Source organism: Cariama cristata, unplaced genomic scaffold (assembly GCF_000690535.1).
Source record: "Cariama cristata isolate BGI_N322 unplaced genomic scaffold, ASM69053v1 scaffold11970, whole genome shotgun sequence".
Lineage (NCBI taxonomy): Eukaryota > Metazoa > Chordata > Aves > Cariamiformes > Cariamidae > Cariama > Cariama cristata.
Window position 1 is genome coordinate 41,756 of NW_009595299.1, and position 22,641 is coordinate 64,396.

At 37.9% G+C, this 22,641-nt stretch overlaps 1 protein-coding gene across 1 annotated transcript in view; it reads right to left on the reverse strand.

Moving 5' to 3' along the window:
* The window catches only part of MEGF10 (multiple EGF-like-domains 10), a gene marked incomplete at its 5' end in the record, with an annotated part of 61,118 nt that overhangs the window by 36,200 nt on the left and 2,277 nt on the right, over nt 1-22,641 (reverse strand). The window contains 4 exons of the mRNA XM_009701589.1: nt 4,018-4,230; nt 7,620-7,756; nt 9,622-9,742; nt 10,363-10,609. Of these exons, the coding sequence (XP_009699891.1) occupies nt 4,018-4,230; nt 7,620-7,756; nt 9,622-9,742; nt 10,363-10,609 (718 nt within the window). The remainder of the gene's footprint in view (nt 1-4,017; nt 4,231-7,619; nt 7,757-9,621; nt 9,743-10,362; nt 10,610-22,641) is intronic.

Below are 22,641 nucleotides of genomic sequence, written 5' to 3' on the forward strand. Positions count from 1 at the left end.
AATTCTCATGTTTCTTATCAGTGGAAGAATTAAGGGGAGCAAATATGAAAAGATTTTTCAATCCACAATTGAATAGTCACTAGGATATGAATTAGAATATACTTACAACACAAAATTAGTTGTACTGTCATTTTAAGACATAAATCTCAGTGTTGTTTGTTGTTCGGTTTTTTTCCTTTCAGGAGAGGGGGAGACCACACGCCTGAGCAAGCACTGGGTATGAAGCAGAGGCATTGATATTCTGTGCCCCCCAGTGAGTGTTACTAAGGCATACTTGCATATATATTGATTGACACCAAAATTAGTATTCTGTAATTTATAATTAGATGTAGGAAGCTGGAGCACTTCTGAAGCTTTCTGATGGGTTCTCATGCAGTTAGCTTAATTGGCAATAAGATTTATATATTAAGATAGGGAAATAAAGAGATGTTGAGAGATACTGCAAGTACATCTGCTTTTATTCCTGGTCTTTTGTTCACACTTTCTGGAAATACAACCCTACTCTGTACAGAGACAAAAAAAATACTTGTGGGTAATTGATATTCTATGTTTGAAGGACTTAGATGAACTTAATGATTTTCATATGATTTATACAGGCGTTTCACTATTACTAAATTCTGTAGCACCCTATGCAATATAAAATTTCCATTAAAAGCTCTTGTACATGTATGTACAAGTCTATTAGAAAACTGCAAAATTACAAGACGCCATAATCTTAACTTAAAAACCACACCCAGACTATATGAACTAAGCATGTATCACAGCATAAAATTCCACTCAACCCTACATATGTGTCTCAGAAAAAGCATGAGACAAAGGAAACTCCATTAGAGTTCGTGTCATGAATAAACCCTAATTCCAGCCTGAACTAAACCAAATTAGTTGGTCATACAGAATCACCTCAGCTGATCTTACCTACAGGTGTGAAGCAGTGGTGGAAGATGACCAGAAAGAGCTTAGAAGAGAAAAAACAGGGACATCTCGAATTTAGCTTGGAGATCAACCTGAAACTAATGCATATCCTATAACATAGGTGTAACAAATATCATTTGTAAACCTTCTAGATAAATATACAGGTAGAGTGTGTCCTTTTTACATTTTCTGAATGATCATCAGGTGTCACTTGAGCAAAGGCATGACAAAATCCAGTCTAAAAGGGCTTTAGGCTTGAAGAACATTCCTGTACAAAACGAAGTAATGATATTGACAAAGGCAGATCGAGGTCTTTGTTGCTCATTCCTGCAAAGTGGATCTTGAGAATGACAAGTTTCTGTAAGCCCCACAAACTGTGTATGCAAGTGGCAGGGACACATGGGTCTGCTCAGATCAGCTCACACCACTGCTGTTGTACCCCACTGAGGAAGGGTCTTAGTCTCAGCCAGCTTCCACTCACTCTAGTGTTTTTTCTGACTATTGAGTAAAAAGGGAAAAATCAATAGTGTCACCTAGTCATAGAATATAGAGGTCTGTGTCTTATTTAAACTCTAGCTCAAATCCTTTTGTATATATCAAAAGATGCAACAGAGAAGAACCATTTGTGAAAAAACTCTTGGCACAAGAGGGCTGTTATCTGCTGCTGTCCTCTGGACCCCTCAAAAAGAATAAAATCTCTCAAATATATCTATATCTAACCTTTTATGAAGCCTTTAATAAAGGCTGCTCATGCAACTAAGAACAAGGATGGGCTGATCTTTCATCCCCAGGAGGTGCCATCCAGCAACAGCAGCAGCAAAATCCTTGTAGCTTAGCCTAACCAAAATAAAAATTATGAATCATTGTAAAAGCTGGTTTCATGCCATTTCCTTAATCATAACACAGTAACAGAAATATGTATACCTTTTTGAACTATGGTGTATCATAATGTTTTTGTATCTTTAAGTATTTTAAGAAAATGGCTAGACACATACTTGTATACTGCAACTTATGTACACATATTTTACAGTAATATTTTTTGGTGCTAAGCATTTTTTTAACTAACCTTTAGTTCATTTCCTTATCTATGAATACCAAGAACGTAAGTAATAACCTGAGGCTCTAAGCCTACCAACAGCTCCTCTTTGAGGGTATCTAACCTAGTGGTCATACCAAGATAAAAAAACTTTTACGATATCAAGGCCACTAGAAGTCCTAACAGAATCCTAGAACTACAGATACACACAGTGTATTTGAAGAAGGAATTGTACCCTTTTTTGAGCCCTAGGATTATTGGTTGTTACACTGCTGCTAAATGGGTTACTGCCATGAAGATCCTTTGGCTAGAGCTAGCCAGCCCAAATAGTACTTGTGGTAGGCAAGTAAGGGATAAGGATATTCTTTGATGTGCTTAAAAAGTTGTCTCCTGGCTGACTGGTATTTAGTGAGAGATGAAGACAGCCAGACACAACTGGCTTCTCAAAAGATTCTCAAAAGCGTAAAGTGTCCACAGGGAGTTCTGTTTTCTATACCATTACTCAGATGCCCTTTGATTTCTCTTATTTGGTGGTCTTAATCACTTCCTGACTGAGGGTGAAGTAACCTATATATGAAAAATACACTTGTGAAGTCATGAAAGTCTTTGTTTTCCTCACAGAGCATTATGCCCTTGCAAATATGCTTCCGCACCTACAGGGCTGTTAAGTGGCTTTTGATTTGTCATACAGAGGGCAAAATATTCAAAAAAAGACCAGCCATATGCTGCTGTTTACACGTGAACATTTGTGGTCTGATTTGACCACAAGCTGTCTTCCAGGGGTATAAATGAAGGAACAGCTGTGTTGAACATGAATCAGAAGTAATCCCTGTAATATCAGAAATACTATACAGTGTAATGCATTCTTGCCAAACAAGGCTGTTACAACAGTCTGCAGACAAATTTTCAGGAAATCAGCTAACCATAATTCTTAGTACAATAGTATTGTAAATTCTGACTAAAGGCTTTTGTTTTATCTGTGAGGAAGAGCGCATCTTATATACAACATACAGCAGCATTCTATGCAAGAGTCAATAGTTTCTGCGAATTTCTTTCACAGCTATTTTCAACAGCAAAAATTTATATTACACTCACAAACCTTATCCAAGGTACTGTGATTAGTAATGCAATAAAGTGTAAGTTAATGTGTAAGTGAACCTACAATGACCAAAGTATTTCATCAGAAGAACTGTGTTTTGTAACAAGAGAAAGCTGTTGAGAATTGTTCTATAAATATGCTGGCTCTCCTCGACTGACATCTGACATTCCTCTCTCGCAGCTGGAAGTTTGTCTCCAAATAGCTAGTTTTTAGATTTTCATAACAATATGCTGAAGCACTGTGAAATCCACAAAGACACACAAAACTCAAAAACCAGGACTCATTACTGTCTGAATAAGGAGACACGGTAAAAGGCAAGCCAACTGGAAAACTAATTTCATTTGATTTCCAGGGATCCAATTTTACCTGCTTTCTAGAAAAAACATTTAAATGACAAAAAAAGTATTTTTGAAACCTAGATTCACAATTGGTGAGGCTTCGTGAATTTTCTAGTAAAATAGTCACCTACAGCAATTCTTGCATATGTATACGGGGGGGGCGGGGAGAGAGAGAGAGAGAGAAATGGATTCTCTACTCATGCCCGACTTGTAGGACTATACATCCATTGATTTCAATTCAGTTATTTCTTATCTACAGTACCACAGAATATGCAAGAAATGTATGATGTAGACTGACTTTATACAGTGAAAAATTTAATGATTTATATATGTGGTAAATATAGACAAAGGTCATAGTTTGTCTTAACATTTGTTTCATGGGTCAGAGACCAAATACAGCAGTGAATATTAAGATCAAATATAGTTGCAAGCACTAAAATTCAGAAGCTCTTTTGCATTGATATTTTCTTTCCTGATACGGTTAGAAAATGCCAAATATTCTTATAAGTCTTTAGCTGCTTCAGTTTGCATGAAAATACTAGAAAACGCAGGAAATATTTATTTTCAGATTATATTTGTATTTCTATGTTCTATATAGAAAAAGAAAACAGGCTAAAGGGTGTAAAGCCTACCTCCAGGTATTGGGCATGTGGCAGGGACATTTTTTATCACACTTGAGACCATAAATTCCCTCAGGGCAAAGCCTTGTTTCACAGTGCTCTCCACTGTATCCTGGTTCACAGAGACAGGCACCACTAATATGGTAACATTTCCCACCATTCATACACTTGCAGGTCTCAGCACACTGCACTCCGTAAGTCCCCACTGGACACTCATCTTGACACCTGTGAGAAAAAGAAACAAATAAAAACTAGTTTTATTTCGCATAAACTACACCTTTTGGAATTTAAGGGAAATATGGTTTATGAGGAATCTCTTATACTGGTCTACAACACCTCTTAAATAGAGCAGGAATTTATATAACTTCATATTTAAAAGTGCCTGTCTCTAGTTTCTTTTGCTGCTCAGCTAGACAGGCTTAAAAACATTGGCTCTGCAAATTCCTTTGGAAAAGGTCTCCCTTCTCTCCAACAAAGGAGACAACATACATACACAGACCATGCACTTTGCATTCAGGAACCAGAACTAAATCAAACCCTCTTAAATCAGACCTGAAGTATGACGGAATAAATTTGCAAGTATTTTGTTTCAAAACCCATCCATCTCTAACTTTCTAAAGTCATCTAGATTCTCCACTTAGCAATAGTGTGAACAGCCAGCAAACATACGCGCCTCTGCAGATGCTCAGGCCAGGAAGTTCCCTGGCAATCACGCTTAGCAGTCTCTGACAAGAATATAATTTCTAATTGTGTTTCCAAACACATGATGATTCCAGAATACCTTTACTCTCAGAGTGTCATTCTAAACCTAATTTTTTTTTTTTATTTTGCCCTTCAAAAATTCATAGGATGACATAGAAAAATCTTCAGGAACCCAAACCCCTTCTTTTCATCTGAATTTTCTAACAGATGAAAGTGCAAATCAGTAAAGACTTCAGTTTAACCCATATGGGAGACTAACAATGATTTTTGTTGCTCCTTAAGAAAATACATCCTAATAAAGAGACTTCTTCACCAAACTTTTCCATTCACAGAACTTTTAGAGGATAGCTGCTTTAGGTAACAGTCTTATTTCCTTAATGTTTTACATACAAAAGACATTATTTAACTTGAAGATCACATTGTACATTTAGCTGTCCAGCCTGACTACTAAAAGACAATTTTCAGTATCCTGCTTCTAAAACTTGCAACTCATTTCCTAATGAGTTTCTGGATAGCAATTTCATTTGACAATGTATTTAAGAGATACAATATCAGTTTGACATTTTCAGCTTTAACTTCTCTGCGGTTTATAATTGAACTGTTAAAATTCAGTATGCCAGGACTACTACAGCATTACTAAAGGCTCCAGCACTAAGTGCTCTTAAAATATTTGATTATATGTATGAGAGCAGACCTCTCAGCTCAACAGGTTCATGTCTCAGAGTCAAGGATGACAACATTTCACAGCTTATGTGTTAGGGAAAATCCCCATATTTTTCAATATAAACATCCTATAAACTCTGAATTACACTGACATAGACAAAAAGGCAAAATAGCTAAATCCTAAAGCTTTAGGGACAGAACATGCTGACATTGAAGTCCTGAGGTGCGCTGTAGACTCAACAGGTGACACCAGGCATGTAACATCTTCTGCAATTTGGGTACCTCTAAGTTTTACCAACTTATAGATTGTACAAAAATATTACTTGATAATACAGCACATTATTAATGATTTTATCAGCTTATAACCTGCTCTTTTCCCCAGTCCTATAAAAGAATTTCCCTCTGGTTTCCTTCCAATTGGCTTTTTTTGTAGTTTTTTCATAGGATTGGTGGTTTATTACAGGAGAATTTCAAAGACATGTGATACAAGGCACTGCAGAATGTAGCAGAGACCTCTGACTGAGGTAAAATGTGTATACATGTTCATTTCATGCCTCTGCAGTATTTGCCTCAATCTGATCCTAGTATCCAGAAGTTTCAAGGTATTTGTAACTCTGCCCTGACTGAAGCCTCTTTCCTTCAGAGATGTAGCATAATAGAGCTGATAACCATGCTTAAATGCTTCCTAATGAAGTTATACAAATAAAGCTGAGAATGAATTTTCTCCAAATGACAATCAGGAATCCCAGCCAAATTAGACAAAATGTAACCTTGGAATTATTTTTTTTTTTAATTGCATCTTCATCAGCTTCTGAAAGACCCTTTTTTACTTCATGGTGAGGACAGGTATCAATCAAAAAGTATTAGGCAGAAGAATTATAAAGGTAGTTTAAACTAGATGCCCTTGTGTTAACTCAGATCACCTAGAAACTGTTACATGCTCTAGAAGTTCTATTTTCTTGCTGTATGACCAACTTCCAGGAGTCACTATCACACTGAAATCTCAGACAAATATTGTTGAAGTTACACACAGAATTGGAGAATAGCTTAGCATTTTTAAAAACCATCCTTTTTGCTGTTGGTATGTATGTGCTATCTCAGCCAGTGCCCACACATTTCTTGTAGTACTTCCCTCCCTTGCCAGTCCACTGACATGAAATAAGAACCAGGTCTAGAACCTTGCTTCTGATCCCTTCCTGCCCTTGAAGTATCTTGAAAAACAAAAGAATTGCAAATATAGTCTGTTTTGTAGGAAGAGAGGGAGCTCCAACTTGCAAAAGTGATCAAAAAGCTGGCGCCTGTAAGGAATTTCAGATTAAAGGCAGGTTTAAATTCCAAGACAAAAAAATTGCTTTTAGAAACATCAGTGTAGTGCAGTGCATAGACTATCATATAGGTATTTCTTTAATTTCCCTGCTGACTTGTCTGTGCCTCTTTAAATGCATCTAGCACCTTCTGCACTGTTTCTTCACAAACACAAGTTTAATTTTGGCATCCAAATGGCTCTGGACTAATTGCTTCTCTTCTTCATGAGTTTTTTTTCCTCTATGTCTGGCACAGCTCTCACCATGTCCTGTGAACACTTGCGTGGGAAGTGCATATGGTTATAATACCTACTATTGTTGGCAGAGATCCCCTGGACTGACCCCAGTGATTAAGCTGCTGCTGACTTCAGCAAATGAGTTGTGTGCTGTTTAAAACACACGCAGGAAAACGCTTCTTTCATCACTTTCCACTGCCTTCAAAAATAATGTCTTTCCAATTCACCAAAGATTATTTTTAACAACCAAGTCAGAAAATAAAGACATTTCACTTCTTCATTTGAATGAAATACTTTAGGAGACAATGCTACACCTTGCTTACTTTGAAGACAAACTGAATGGGCCTCCCTTGCTACTATGACTGCCAAACATCTGCACAAAACCAAGAGCTTCCCTCCTCACCCCTTCACCGTACCCCAAACTGCATCACTCTGCAAGCCACTCAAGTGACGACCCACAAGACACTGCCACAGTATGGGCCACAGTAGAAAAATCATGAAACCAAGCAGTCCCTCACAGGAGGGTAATCAGATAGGCACTTTTAACTTGTGACCCAGCATCAGCTAAGTGACATGGCAAACATTTCATAAGACTTTTAAAATCGTATCACAGATATTTTCATTCTGATTTCTACCAGCTTCTTAATTTTCTCTGTCGTAGCAGATCCCTTGCAGGTTCAACAGTCTGGCAAAAAACAGATTTCCTTACCGTTCCCCTGTGTAACCAGGGCTGCAGTGACATTGACCTGTTGCTGAGTCACACGTCCCTCCATTGTGGCACTGGCACTCCTGGGAACAGTTTTTCCCGTAACGACCCTCAGGACAAGGCTGACCACAGACCATGCCCTGTGTGTGCAGAAAAAAAAATCTTAATATTAGATTTGAGATTACAGCTTGAATGGACAAGGAAGAAATGTTTGTAACGAAGGAAGATCAAGGAGATCTCATGTCACTGATCCTGTGCTGATCCTGGAAATGGCACACTCTTCTCCAGTTTTAAATGCAGGGTATGTTTCAGCACTGGATGAATAATCTTCTAGGATTTCCATTTTGGAAGCCAAAGCTAATGAAAAACACTATCTCTAAGCAGCAGTGAAAACACTTAGACATTTAAGACTAATTGATGTCAAGCTCTTCCCAATTTATTTATCAGGAGTAGTATATATCAAGACATCCAGAAATGCCCTCCAGTGAGTAGTGGTGTAGAAATCAGTAATTGCTGTAATGCCCCAATTATGCTACTTTATGATAAGTTGGTTTTTTTCTGATGAAAGGAAAAGCTGTTTGTAATTTCATTGAAAGCAGCATATCTTAAAAGCTTAGGTAGGCTGTCTGCTACCCTTCAACAGGTTTTGAATTTCTGCACTGCTATTTACATCCTTGGAATTAATTACACCTATGTAGTGAGGGGAGCATCAGATCTTAAGACTTTTAAGAAGACACTTCAAGAAAAACGTATTTACATGCATTTCATGAAACAAAAGACATGCAGGTATGCACGTAAGACATGCAGTTAACGTAAGATACTGTAGAATTTATACCTGGCTACTTTAAACCTTCCTTACATGAAAAGCAAAAAAATGTTATACGGACAAAATTGTGTTTCACAGAATTGAAAAATCTAAAACTAACAAAGAGTTATGCTTAAATAACTACTTGGAATGGAAAATTAGTCAAAGGGCTAAACAGTGATTTATTACTTAAGACACACACTAATATAAAATTTCCATCACTGCTTCATATGCTATCTTATCTTTCATTAGCTGTATGTAGGCAGATAAAGGGAGTCAAGAATTTATCCAAGAATTTATATCAAGAATTTATTTGTATTTTATGACTAATAATTTCATTCTTCTAACATGAAGTAGAATCAAAAGTAAAAATGGCCATAATCCAAGTTAGGTAGTCAGATGAGTGGTGCTCTGTTCAAACATACAGACATGATCATTTATAACTATGCTCTCCAGTTGGTGAAAAACTGACTTCTGTCACAGATTATCTCCATAAAATATCTTAATTATCATGAGATAATTAAAAGTTCAGTAAATGTGGATTTTCACCCAAAATGGACATTTAAATAGAAAACATTATTAACAAATACTATTGATCAATATTATCTACAAATGCATTTAAAGAACTTATTTGGGCTTTGATCACCTTCCAGCCTTTTGATCACCTTCCAACTCCATTATCTGCCAACTCAGAGTAGGCAGCCTGGTAGTAGGGGAGGCTACTTGCAGCTCCGTCTAAAGATAGCATCAAAGTTCTGATGTACCATTTCTATCACCAACATTTAACACAGTGTCTAAAGGTTTGTGACTTTTGCCATGCATACTATATATATGAAAACAGGCATAAAACCCACTGCTAAATAATGGTGTCACCTCCCTATAATATCAAATTATATCTAGAAATTAATGACTTCCAGACAAGATCTAAAGGATTTTGCCTTGTCACAGTACGATTCATGTCTTCTGCTTCCTAGAATCTGATATGGCTAAAAAGGCAGCACAGAACTGGAGGATTTTCAGTAACAGATGGTTTTGCAAGTATTTTATTCCAACCCCTTATGCTAAAATACGTTTCTCATTACTCCTGGCTACAGGCAGACTGCGTTTGCTATCCTCATTTGGTACCTTTTTCTGATGCTGCCTGAAATCTACAAATATGGAAGTTTTATGGGGTTGTGTCGATTTCAGAAAGTGTTTTACCATCCATCCTGGCGGGCAGGCACACTCCCCGGTGACGTGGTGACAGACGCCCCCGTTCTGGCACGGGCATCTCTCCTCGCACTGCGGCCCATGCTTCCCGGGGGGACAAAGGTCCTCGCAGCTGGGGAGGTGGTGGTGTACAAAAGAGACAATCGTTACTTTGGCACAAACTTCAGCCTCCAGCCACTTCTTTATTTTTAATGCTATCGTTAACTTTTCCAGACAAAAGCACAAAACAGAAAGTAGTCCAACGTGAGGAGATGCACACTGAATATGGTATAGCATCCATGCAACAAATCTAAGGAAACAGACCCGGCACTCTAGGAATTATTTCTTCCTAAAGATATTTCTTTCTACAGTGGTTAGTGCTTATCTGTTGTTACTGACAAAGCTCAAAATCTATTCTGGAATGACAAAGCCAAGTAACTCCATGTTTCAATACAATTTTCCAAACTTGTAGCCAAACTTTTTTCATGGTGGTCATGAAGAAGCTCCTGCTGCTACTTTTCGTGGCTTCTACTTAGCAGTCCAGATCAAGAGAGCTTTCACTCAGCTACACATCTGAATGGCACTGCAACCTAGTTTGCCCAGCTGCTTCTTAGTCATCAGCCCAGCTTTCCTGCATTACGCAGCAGCCAGACGAACCACATAGTGTAAGAAGTTAATCTAAACTTAATTTCTCTTGTTAGCACTACTTAAAACTTGTATCTCTCCCCCATAAATAATATACCCCCTGCTTACAAGGCACCAGTGTATCCAGGAGGACATCTGCACTCTCCAGTCACGTGGTCGCAGGTGGCTCCATTTTGACACTGGCACTTCTGATGGCAATCGTTTCCGTACGTCCCTTGATCGCAGCGTTCCTCGCAGCGCCAGCCCTTGAAACCCGATGCACAGTGGCAGGCTCCAGTGATGGGGTTGCACAAGGCTCCGTTTTTGCACTGGCAGCGGCTGCTGCAGTGAGGTCCCCAGTGGTCACTGTCACATGCTGAAGGGGTAGAAGGAAAAATTTACAGCAGTTTTATAACAGCTCATGTTACAGCACTGAAGATACTATGAGTAAACTGTTTTAAAAAAAAAGTTATAAAATGGAAATAGTTACATAGTACATCTTCAGTTTTCCTTGGTCCTTAATGATCCTGGCAGGCAGGCAGAACTTAATTTATGCACACAAATTAATTTCTTAAGCATAAAAGCAAACATTTTAAAATGTGAAGCTGTGAAGTAAATGCAAGTTCTAGTCTCTTCATTGTCAAAACTCTTCATTATGACTCTCCACTGTCAAATTACACTTGTGGTTGCAGTGAGCTTCCATTTACACAGAGAAGTCTTGCTAGCTTTAAAAAGTAAAAAAATGTAGTCTACATCCATAAACAACTGTCTGAATCCCATAAGGAAGTTGCAAAGCTTACTCAATATAAGATTATTATTTTTTTCAAATCCAGAAGTTCTTACTTATTTACATAATTGCAAGTATTTCCTTTTCAATCTTGCAATATACTGATAGGGTAAAAGAAAACACATGAAATGTTTCACCAAGCAATAGAAATTAAAGATTACATGGTCAAACTTCATCTGAATGTTACAAATGTGGTTATCCAATGTGTCTTCACAATCATTCAAATGCATCTTTTCTTCTCTGCCCCAGTCCAGCCCATTAAAACCCTATAAGCAAACCACTCAGAGGTTATTTCAGCATCAGAAGAAAAACCTTAATGTTAAGGAAGAAATTTTGCTTCAGTGAGAAACATGGGAGTTCTGTAAACAGATAGAAGATTAAGGTCACCTACAGTTCAACAGGAATGTGCTAATCATATGGTCAAATGGTCTGACTTTATTTTTATGTTCTGTTGATAACAGCAGTACAACAGGAAAGCCTCAATTGCAGAGACTGGAAGCCAGGCCTTGCCTCTTGGAGACTGACAACCATTGTTCTCCCAGTCTTCTCCTGGGGCAAAAAAGCTAGGCAGAGAACAGGGCACATTTTCCTAGACTAATGCAAAGTAATTCAAGAATGCTCCTTAGGGCAGGAATTATTCAGCTATAGGAGCTGTTCATTCAGGCTACACAAATAAAAAGGGATTAGGGTCTTATAAAGAATTTACTCCTTAAGACTTTTTTTTTCCGGGAGAGGTCACTAGAACATGCATCCATAATGGAGATATTGTGAGCACCTACACACAATAAAATACAGAGCAACAGGAAGTATTGTATGCATTATAAACACCCCGCAATACTGTCAAACTGACAGAACAACTGCCCGTCTTATTACTGGCCTCTCTCTTTGATGATAAGTGTTTTTGTTCTGGACTACACTACAATGCATTGCTGACTACAGCTCACAGGCTCTCACAAGTTGCCCTTCCCCATGACAAATCACATTCATTCAGAACTGCTATATGTTTATATTCAACATGTCTGCATGGAATATAAACTGTAATCCTCATGCTTAACCAGTCCTCAAATTCTTGTTAGGAAACTAGCCATTTTGGGGTATATATAAATATATGTATGGGTGGTGAGATGTCTGAGACAATCGCATGTTTTGTCGTGATTAAGCAGATGTCCCTACTTTTTTTTTTTCTTAACACATTAGTCTGGATTCAGATGAAGTCTTCCTCCTGCTCCTAGACAAAATAGATAATTTCAGCCATTCCTTACCAAATAATTAAAAAATAAAAAATTTCAAAAACCCTGTCCCAGCATGTGTGATAAACAGAAGAATTCAGACTGACTGTCAGACCATGACTGTTCCAGTGCAGAGCTCAGTCAATGATGAATGTGGCTTGAACACACTCTAGATATCAAGACATGATGGGCAAGAGAAAACTTATTCTTGGCTGGTAAGTGACAGCTTGTGATCTTTCATCAATAGCTGGAAATGGAATATTTGGTGCAGTGCAACAACACTCCTGTAGCTGCTTGAAGATCCAGTGTAACAAGTCTCGGAGCCACACAAACCGGAAACATCTACTACCATGCATCTGCCATTGCATCCAACACCCAGGCACCAAGACCACCTTGCTAGAAACCACTTCACTTGAGAAGCAGTGGAGGCCTTGTACTCCCTCTGCTCTTTTTACAATCCCATCCCCATTCTGCCTCCCTGGGTTGTGCCTCGCTGTCTCCTGGAGATTTACTGACATCCAAGCTAAATGTGCTGTGTCTGTGAACTTGAACCTTTCTCGACTGCTTCACTGTAAGAGCATGTACCACACAGTACATAATAATTTATTAGTTTCCTGCCGTGATCTTCTCATTTTATTTGCAGGAAATCATTAAAATAAAAAGCATCATATGGCTGCTAATAGGATTTCCAGTCTCACGACCATTCTCCTGGCAACAGCGAGGTGGATAACAAATATTGACTCTGCAATTTTTCACTACAGCACAATGGTGAAGCATTCCACCACGACAACTATCCAGGCATCTATCTGTAAGTTATGGGCAGAACTGTGGAGAAATTTGCAGTGTTAATGGGAATAAATAATAATTTTGAACAAGATGGATAAATCACATATTTTACCTCTATGTCCCCTGACTGACAATCAATAATGTTCCCCATAGGAAATTAAAGTGATTTGTCAGAAACTGATGCTCAGTTTACTATTAAAAAAGAAGAGGGCAAAGGGTAGAAATGTTTCCTGTGGTCAGTTTGGTTTATTTTTAATTAATTTTGGAGGCTAAATTTACCAACTATTACATCAGACTATTTCTGCTGCGTCCTAGTATTCAGACACTAAGAAAGCAGGGCTGGAAGTCGCACAGCTGCTAATCTGGTGGAATGGGATAGTCTTTGAGTTAATGACTATCGTCAGGTTACAGACTGTCAGCTGGAGTTTAATCAGAATAGCTGCTCTGAGTGTCCTGACTGCACCAAGGTCACAGGCACATGCGCATATGCAAACACTACATGCACGCACACGCAAAAGTGTCAGCCACTGGCTTCTGAACAGATTTGGAGCTGTAAATCATCTGTCTCAGCACAGGGTATATCTGAAAGGGAAGCAAAGTATAGAGAGAGACAAGAGCACGTTCAGAATCGTTTCAACACAAGGACGACACATGTCAGCCCAAGTAACTCCTGGAAACAGTCTGAATCCTGCAGAAATGCAGAAAGCCAATATGTAAACCAGGGTTAATTTTCTGTATTGATCATACAGAACTGGCCTAATGCTGTTCTGTTTTATGCACAGCACCTTCCTTTCCAAAGTCATTCTCCTTCTCCTTTTCATATATGTTATATTCACCCTCAGGTTTTTCTGTTTTAAACAGAACCAGCTAGCTGTACTGCTCCCTATAAGCTTTCGTAGTAGGCTCCCAGGGTCCCTTCTGCCTCCACCTTACACTGTAGAGGAAAAAAAAAATTCAAAGTAAATGTTTAACAAACACCGTAGCATTAATGCCACATCTTCTTGTCATTTTTCTTTTTATACATTCTGTTCATCAAGGAATATCTTTTTTGTCACTGCTGTATGTGCTGTGCATATCACACAATGCTACAGACACGGGACAGAGAATTTTTCTCTCAAAAGTCTACTCAGTCAAAGCAAGAGTTTGCCTTTGGGAATAAGGGCACTGCATTGTATAAACCCTCATTTAAAATGAGCAAGTATGGTATGAAACTCTAAGACAATACAGGTCTACCGCCACAAAGAAATGCTCGTGAAACTGAGTGCAAACAACAACTTTAGAAACATAGAGAAGATCAAGGATTCAATAGTGAAAAAAATTACCTTCAAGAAGAAATTGAAATCTGTAATGCAAATTGCTATCATTTGGGGGCCTTTTGTAGCATCTTTGAAGATATAAAGTTCTGTATTTCCTAGTATAATAACTTTAATGCACATTGTTATTATGCTGGGCTAGATGGGGTTTTATGCACATGGTTTCTGTGAGTGGCTGGTGATTTGCAAATTGGGATGGTGGGAGCCCTGATATTTTATAGTGCAAGGTATAAATTTTTATAATAATCTGAAACATATCTGAAGAATTTGGTAACTCCTTTATTGCCCCTTATAAACAAAGACATTTTTAACTAAATGTGGTCACAGGCTTGCAAGGTTTTTTTCTGCTTTTTTTTTTTCCATTGATTTCATTAAAAGGCAACAAAAAGAAAAGTGCAAATTAGTCTATTTCTGACAAACCACCTTGATCATCTACAATTCTGTACTTCTCTGAAGAATGGCCTATAATGAGAACAAAATAAGGCTATCAAATCAAGTCAAAGAACATTCAGAAGAAAAACCTCCTTAGAAACTCTGACTTGCAACTATCTTTTAAGTATGCTACAGTTTCCTTTATAACATGATAGTCAAGCCAGACAATGTTTATTGCAATGCCTTTTTAAAGCTCTTTCTTCTCTTTGTCTTTTTTGCTAGCGGGGAGGTGAAAGTGAAGAATCTCTTTTCTTGCTATCATTTTTTGCAGCTGTCTTGTATGTAGCACCAAGACAACAGAATGAGATTTTATTCTGGCTAACACATGTTTCTGCAACACACACTGCTGTGTCTTTCTGGAAATATGTACCATTGTCGCCAAAACAGAGGAGATTCTTACCGCAGTATTAGGCTTATGTATTTTTACGGTCTTTTAAAACAACTGAAAACAAAGTTCCCTACCACAAACAGCAGAAACAGAGTGAACGCTCCCTCACTTGGAATGCAGTATCGTGAAGTACAAATTTAAAACAAGCAAACAGTGGCAAATATGCAGAATTCCTCTCTGTCTCCTCAAAACTCCAACATAATTTCTTCAGGTAGGTTCAAGGAACTACAGTGTTTAGTAAGTGAAAGTTGATTTTCCTTGCTGCAGCATGTAAAACAAATCGAAACCGCCCATAACTTCAATATCATCTTTGATTGACCTTTCTTCCTTTTTTTGTTGCCACACCAAGGACAAGTCTAAATCTTTGTGCATTCCTTTGCATCCCTCCTTTGATTCTCAGATCTCTATTGCTTTGTCCTTGCCTTCATGGCCTTTATGGCTTATCCCTCATCTATCATTTCTCATCCAGTATCCAAATATCAACCCCCACATTTACATTGCCCATGACATTAGCCCCTTTGTTGCATTTTCAGACTATCTTCTTCCTTCTTTCCCTTCAAATTGCCTCTACAACTTGGCACAGCTCTCCATACCCCAAGCCATAAAACCACCCTGATGTCCTTCTCCCTGTCCCTACCTTGTAACTCCACATTCCTGTGAAGTCTGCAAAAAGTTGATGCAGCAAGTGTGTCAAAACCACTACCTGCCATGGTCATTTATCCATGTTTGATTCCTTCCTCATCTCCTACATGTTTCTGGCTTTGTGTTACCTCTTTTCTTTTCCACAGGTTCTCGGAGGCAGAGGCAACTTTCTGTTCTCTATTTTTACTTGCAGAAGGAGCCCACAAATCCTCAGCAGGGACAGCCATGAGCAAGAATGACCACTATCTACAATTAAAAGTAGATCAACTGTAACACACCCTGTTTAAAAACTACTCCAGTCTTTTGGAGCAGAGGATATAAGTAAGAAACTAGTAACATTCCTAGGAAGGTCCACAAATTACTTACATTATCAGGGAATAACCACCACTAATAGCCAGTGTAAGTAAAATAGGCCAATTTTGAGAAAGCTTTGATTTATCCAAAGGAGTAGCCCACTGACAATCTTGTTACCGTAAACTGCCTTAAGGCTGTCCAGAGTTTAGCATTTGGACACTGTTCCAGAAGCAAGAAACATGCTTGTCTTAACATAAATACACATTAGTGGAACTAATACTTTAGATATCTAACTGGCAGTAAGTAGAATCTGATGAATCTCAGTAAGAATTTCACAACAAAACATAATAACTCTTCATGAAGGCAGCATTTAAATTCATAGATGAGAGGAGCTGCTCACCTCAACTCTTTTTCTGATGACCTCAGCAAGGAAACACACCCAGGACAAGTTCTCCCTTTTCTCCATCAACAATGGATGTCCATCTAACTTTCAAGTGTCAACAGAAGGGAAATTTAATTCCAATTCATGTGTTAGATAGTCTTGTATTTTTCGTACCTGAAAATACGTTTACTGTTTTGCCCAAAGAGAGTGCCATAATTACAATAGGAAGGTTTGCAAAGACACGGCATACATCACATCCCAGATCAAAATTTTGTCAGAAAACTGGATTGATGTCTTTCTTGACAGGAAAGAAGGTGTTTCACATACCATGACAACAGTCAAGTATGCCATATATTACATTAAGGCATCATGTAGCTTTAGTCTACACAAAACTAAACTTGGATACCACTTTATGGAGCCTCAATTCCTCTTAGCTGATAAGGACATGAAAAGTCATACCCATGGAGATGCTACTCGTAATGATCTTCATTTCTGAGCATGTTTGTGTTTAGAATAACATTCATTGAGTCACTAAGCAAAAACCATGACAAACTGGAAAGTTTACAAAGTATTCTTGAAGCTACTCTCTGCTATTATGATTTGGTTAGCTGCAGATCTAAATTGATGGCATTCGTTTCTCTTAGGATACTCCTGCAGGATAAGAAACAGATAATAATTCTCCCAACTGGAATTTAAGCCAAATAAAAGTAAATTCCCACTGATTCTGAAAGCTATACTCAGGTGTGTTCAAAATTCGACAAGATGCATTAAGCCCCTGGTGACATCAACCTGTTTGTCAGCATGGATTGCAAGACAGTAAATGTGGAACATGGCAAACAAATTTCAGAGATGAGTCAAAAATGCAAGAAAACAAAGCCAGCTATTCTGAAAAGTAGAATAAAAATATCCTTTAGAAAACCTTCAAAGTCTTACTTAATTAAAACAAGAGATTTCTCTCCATATATTTTTATATGTTGTGTTCTAGTCACCTCAGGATGTTATGAAATTATATGCACATGCATATCAAAAAACAAAATTTTTTTCCTTTAGAGAATCACTCATGATAATTATAAATATCAATGCCTTTTAGTAAAAGATTTATTTTACCTATATCCCAGACACAGAAATGCATAGTAGTGGGGTTTTTTTGAGAACGCACTTTCTATTAAATCTAGATTTTCTTTCAGTCTTTTGTTTCTATCTATCTGATTTCATTTGTTATACTGTAGGCTTTTTACCCTGTGGCATATTTTTCATTCTTACTTTTTGTTTTGTGTATAAGAAAGGACTTTTATTCAAAATGCTGAGCTTTAATTTAATTTAGGAATTTTTCTTTTTTACTTTGTAAAAGCCTTTTGACCCGTGAAGTGGAAGAACAATGCAAATGTGTTTTTCAGATCCTATAAAAGACTGGAACTATATGCCTTTCACATGCCATAAATTTCAGAAGACTCTTTAAAGTGCTTTTGGACATCAGAACACAAGGTTGAATAATTGCTAAGGAAAACACACAGACATGGCTCTTGGTGTTCATTAATCTTGCTACTGAGATAAAACCTGTTAAAAATAATCACTATTATAGGAAAAGTTACAAAACTGTAAGAATCTGATTGTACTGCCTAAAATGGACTGTTGTCTATGATGCTGATTTTGCACAGATCTCCTTGTAGGACCATAAATTAGCCTTCTTCCTTTTTAGCAATAACTTGAATGTCATCTTAATTTTTAAATTAGCAGCAAATGTTATCCTTCACATCCTTGAAAACCTGCTAAGTGAGCCACTGACAATACATAAGTCTGCCAATATATAAGGTAGATTGAAATTAAACCAATACTAAAAATACTTTTGCACCATTACTAGAAGAAAAAAATTACACAGATATTGCTCAAGAAATCAGCTTAGGTAAACACCACAAATATACTGAGTTTATTAGATGGTGAAAAGCAGAAACGAAAAGCATCTCTGATCCAGAAAATGTTTACATTTTTACATAAAACTATCACCATTTGCTGTGATGCCTTCCTTCAGTAAATCTCAGCATAAGTAAATTTAATAACTCAGTTTTGTAGAAATATATTTTTGTTTCTGCTTTTGGTTAAAGATTGGAAGTGCAGTTTAGCAAAACGCATGTCCATAAAATCTATTAACTTCCCTAAAAATTCAAACCCAAAACGCTTTATAGGACTGAAACTGTATTAAACATAAGAATAATATAATTTCAAATACATCTTTGTGCTGAACTCTAGAAAAGCACAGCTGCTATGTAGCCCTGGGAATTTTGATACCACCTACCATAATGACACTGTAGTAACTCTGTCGACAATGAAGGTCATGGCAACTTCCATTACCTGTTTTCCCTATTTGCAGCTGATCTAATTCGCTGGTGGGTTACTTTCTCAACCCAAAGATATTCAGCCTTGTTAGAGGAGAAAATAAAGAGTTCAGCTGGCAAAACTGAGGAGAAGTCAGTTAGGGGAATTACAGAAGTAATAATTACAGAAGAATTAAGGGTAGTGAATAGTATGGGGAAGACATATGCAATAAGAAAAGGTTAAATTTAAGACTGTTTCTGACCTGCCGTTGCTTTTGCTAACAGGACGCATTTGCACATGTGGCCATTTGGGGACTGGGGGTTCTGCATTACTTGAATGAGCTATTTGTCTACATTTTCCATAAAAGCAAAAAACTCTCTGTCAGGATACTCTGCAGTTTCGCTTGTGTGTTAAGCAGTTTCTCAGTTCTGGGAATCAAGCCCTTCTGGTTCAAGCACGTGGTTAAAACCAGAACCTATTTCTACAGCCTGTTGAATGGTTTGGAAAACTTAAGGATGAGCTAGCTCTAAGCGTATCTTGCAAGCTCTGTTAGTCAAAATGCTTTAGTAAAACAAAAAGAAAAGCAATGCCTTGGTCAAAGAAGCTCAATTCAAGATTCACAAGCTGTGCTGTCAGAGTGTACAAGATGCTTCCAGGCACCTTGCCTGATACCCACACTAAGGGGGCTATCTCACTTGAGGTGCAAGTGTGTCTGTGGAATACAGTCACACATCCACCTCTGCAGGGTTAACAGAAATTATAAGCTTCACTGAGAAACTGGCAGTGCCTGTAGCTCACGTGAGTGTCTCACACAAGCTATGCCAAGGGATCCAGTTTCTGCCATATTCTGCATCTGCCAAGTCCAATGAAGAAAACAGTGAGATTTTCATGGAATTTACAAACTTTACAAACACCCATGACAGTAAAGGAAATCTGACAGTAGCAGAGCTACTGAACCTTAAAAGTTTCCTTAACAAATGCATTTAAATGTAAGAAGATGTTTTTCTGAGATGCCAGCTTTAAATGCTTAGCTTAATGTATTAAGGAAAAAGCCAGTTCTCTTCTCATGCTTTATAAAACCCTGAAGCCAAATTATGCCTTAGTGCCTCTTGCTCTACCCCCATGCCCTCAGAGTATGGTCCCAATGAAACTCTACTAATCACCAACAGAATCAAACTACAAATTAAAATCCAGTGATTCAAAGAAATCTCAGATTACTTAAATGTAATAAAAATAGAAAACGCCTATTCACATTTCCACAAACAATCCTAACGTACTTGTCATAAACCAAAAGCATGTAATTCCCTTTTTGGTTTACTACTCAGGCCAGCTGGGGGGAATCACAAAGGCTATAACCTTTGCAGATGAGTCAGTGTAATATTGATTTTGGCCTTTTGCCTCTGCTCCAGCTTATTCAGAAGTGTCCTATCGATTTTGAAGGAATTATTTGTGGACTACTAGGCATGAGAAGAAAAATAAAGTGAATGTCCTGATTGCGTAGTGGGGCTCCATGTTAGGCTGCATGTGTATCTATCTATCTTGCACACACATTCCAAACTGACAATCAGGTCCATATGTTATGTATTACAGCAAATACTGTTGCAGGAGTATGAGACAAAACAGGCAGAAAACACAATCTACAAATGTAAACCATGGTTTGATCATCTCTACACGTCTAGACTGTCAACCATCACTATGTACACCAACTTTTACAGAAGACTGCTTTATACACAACCTGTAGTCAAAAATGCTCTTATAACATGTAACAATCCAATCTGACACATGCAAGATAAAAATTTGATATAAACAATAACCCAGTTTGGGAGGGAAAGGTTGTGTTGGTTTGTTTGTTTTTCACTAAAATATGTTTACATTTTTAATCTACAAACATACCTATCTTTACCATGGTGTCCTTTTTCTAAATTCTGTCCTTGTCACCAACCCAGAACCGATCAACTTTTACTCCTGAAGTTCACAAACACTTCTTAAAAGGGGTGCTGTCAGCACACCAGTTGTGCTGATTCACTTGCTCTAAGGGACAGGTTCAACACATCTTCTGTCCGCTCATTTGTCATTGACCTGACTACAGTGTTCAGTCAATAAATCTTTACCAGAATAACTTGTTTCGCATGACTGTCATCTCTCCCACTAGAATGGAAGTGTTCTGCAAATGAGTGATCTGTCAATCCAAGTAGTATTTCTTTTCCAATATATGTACGTTATCATAATCTCCTTCATCACCTCCCACTGAAATTCACTGCAAGCAAACACTGCCTAATACAGTATATTTCCTTTAACAAAAAAGAAAAAACCTGAAGAAAAAATATGTCTCACACAGGAAATGTTCCCCAAGGAGGTATTCTTTATTTAGCCAAATCCCGAGACCACCACTTACATTTTACTCACAGAAGAATACATCCAATCCTATCTTCCTCTCAGGTGGGATGCAGGGTTTTCAGCAAGGCAGAGGATGTGATGGAGAGGAGAGTTATGGGTTGGGCTATAATTAACCACTGGTAGAGGACAGCTTCAGTACCCTAGTCAAATCTTTATCCCTCTTCTCTCTAAACTGAAAGCAGCCACTGACCTAGGCTATTAGGAATTGGATAAGACTTGTCACAAAAAGGAGGTAACGGTTGCTACAAAAGGAAATGGGAGTCTTCCAAAAACTTTAGTCCCTAGAAAAGTTATTAGGCTGTAGCACACAGTGGTATGCAAAGACAGGGGAGGAAGCTTGCTGATTCAGCTTTTACTGCACAATGCACGAATTTAGTCTATGCAATCACTCTGCCAGATTTGGAGAGGACATGACAGCATTTAGGAAGCACTTGTCTGCAGTTACCACCCAGAAAGCCACTGTCACATACAAACCACAGCATATGGTTTAAAAATGTATTTTAAACACACTGGGTAAATACGACTGAGAAACAACAGATAAAATTAAGCCATGAGGTGGCAGATGAACAGATGCTGCAATAGGACTAACCCTGTTCTCAGACACTTACACATGGAATTCCTTTGTAAGGAGAATAATCAACCCTAAAAGAGAAAGGATAGTACTTTGAAAGAAGAAGTTTAGTTCTGCAGTTTTACAAAAAGTTTAGTGCTTAGGTAGAACAGTTGCTTCAACATGTTTGTGTCTATGAAAACAGAGTACTAAATCTGGAAGTTTGCCTAGTGTCTCACACTTTGAGAATAATCTCTCCCTTTCAGTCACAGTATTTTATCTGGTCATCAGTAACCACTAAATTTCTGAGGGTCTGCCTTACAAAAATACTGTTCCTTCATTGCTCCTTCTCCATTATTCAGTGAAATAGTTACATAGTAAAAATGTTTATATGATAGACATTATTACAGCATGGCAATTTGCATGTATTTTTCTTGAATTAATAACTTACCTTATCAACAAATTTATTATTTAAAAAAAGCATCTCTATTTTATCTCATTGTACCTTTCTCTTACCAAAAGTAATCAAGTTGGGGATCATGCAGAAAAACACAGTTAAAGGCAAAATACGAAAAGCTCCTACATAGGGCAAATAACAATAAAACTCAGTGCCAGAGAGCCAAAACCCTATCACTTACTGTCTTTCCAACACTATCCACTGCTCTTCAATTCAATTTGATCTGTGCTGTAGCTCTCAGACATGTGGACAAGGAAATCACACACAGCTGGCAACAAACAGCAGCAATCAAACACAGAAGGACAATCACATGGAAGCAACCTATTTCTTAAGTTTGTCTGCATGGAATGGGATAAATTCCAAAACAAATGTCCCTGTAGCACATGCACAAAAATATCCTCTTCCTCAGCCTAACTCCCTTCTCCTAGGACTACGCTA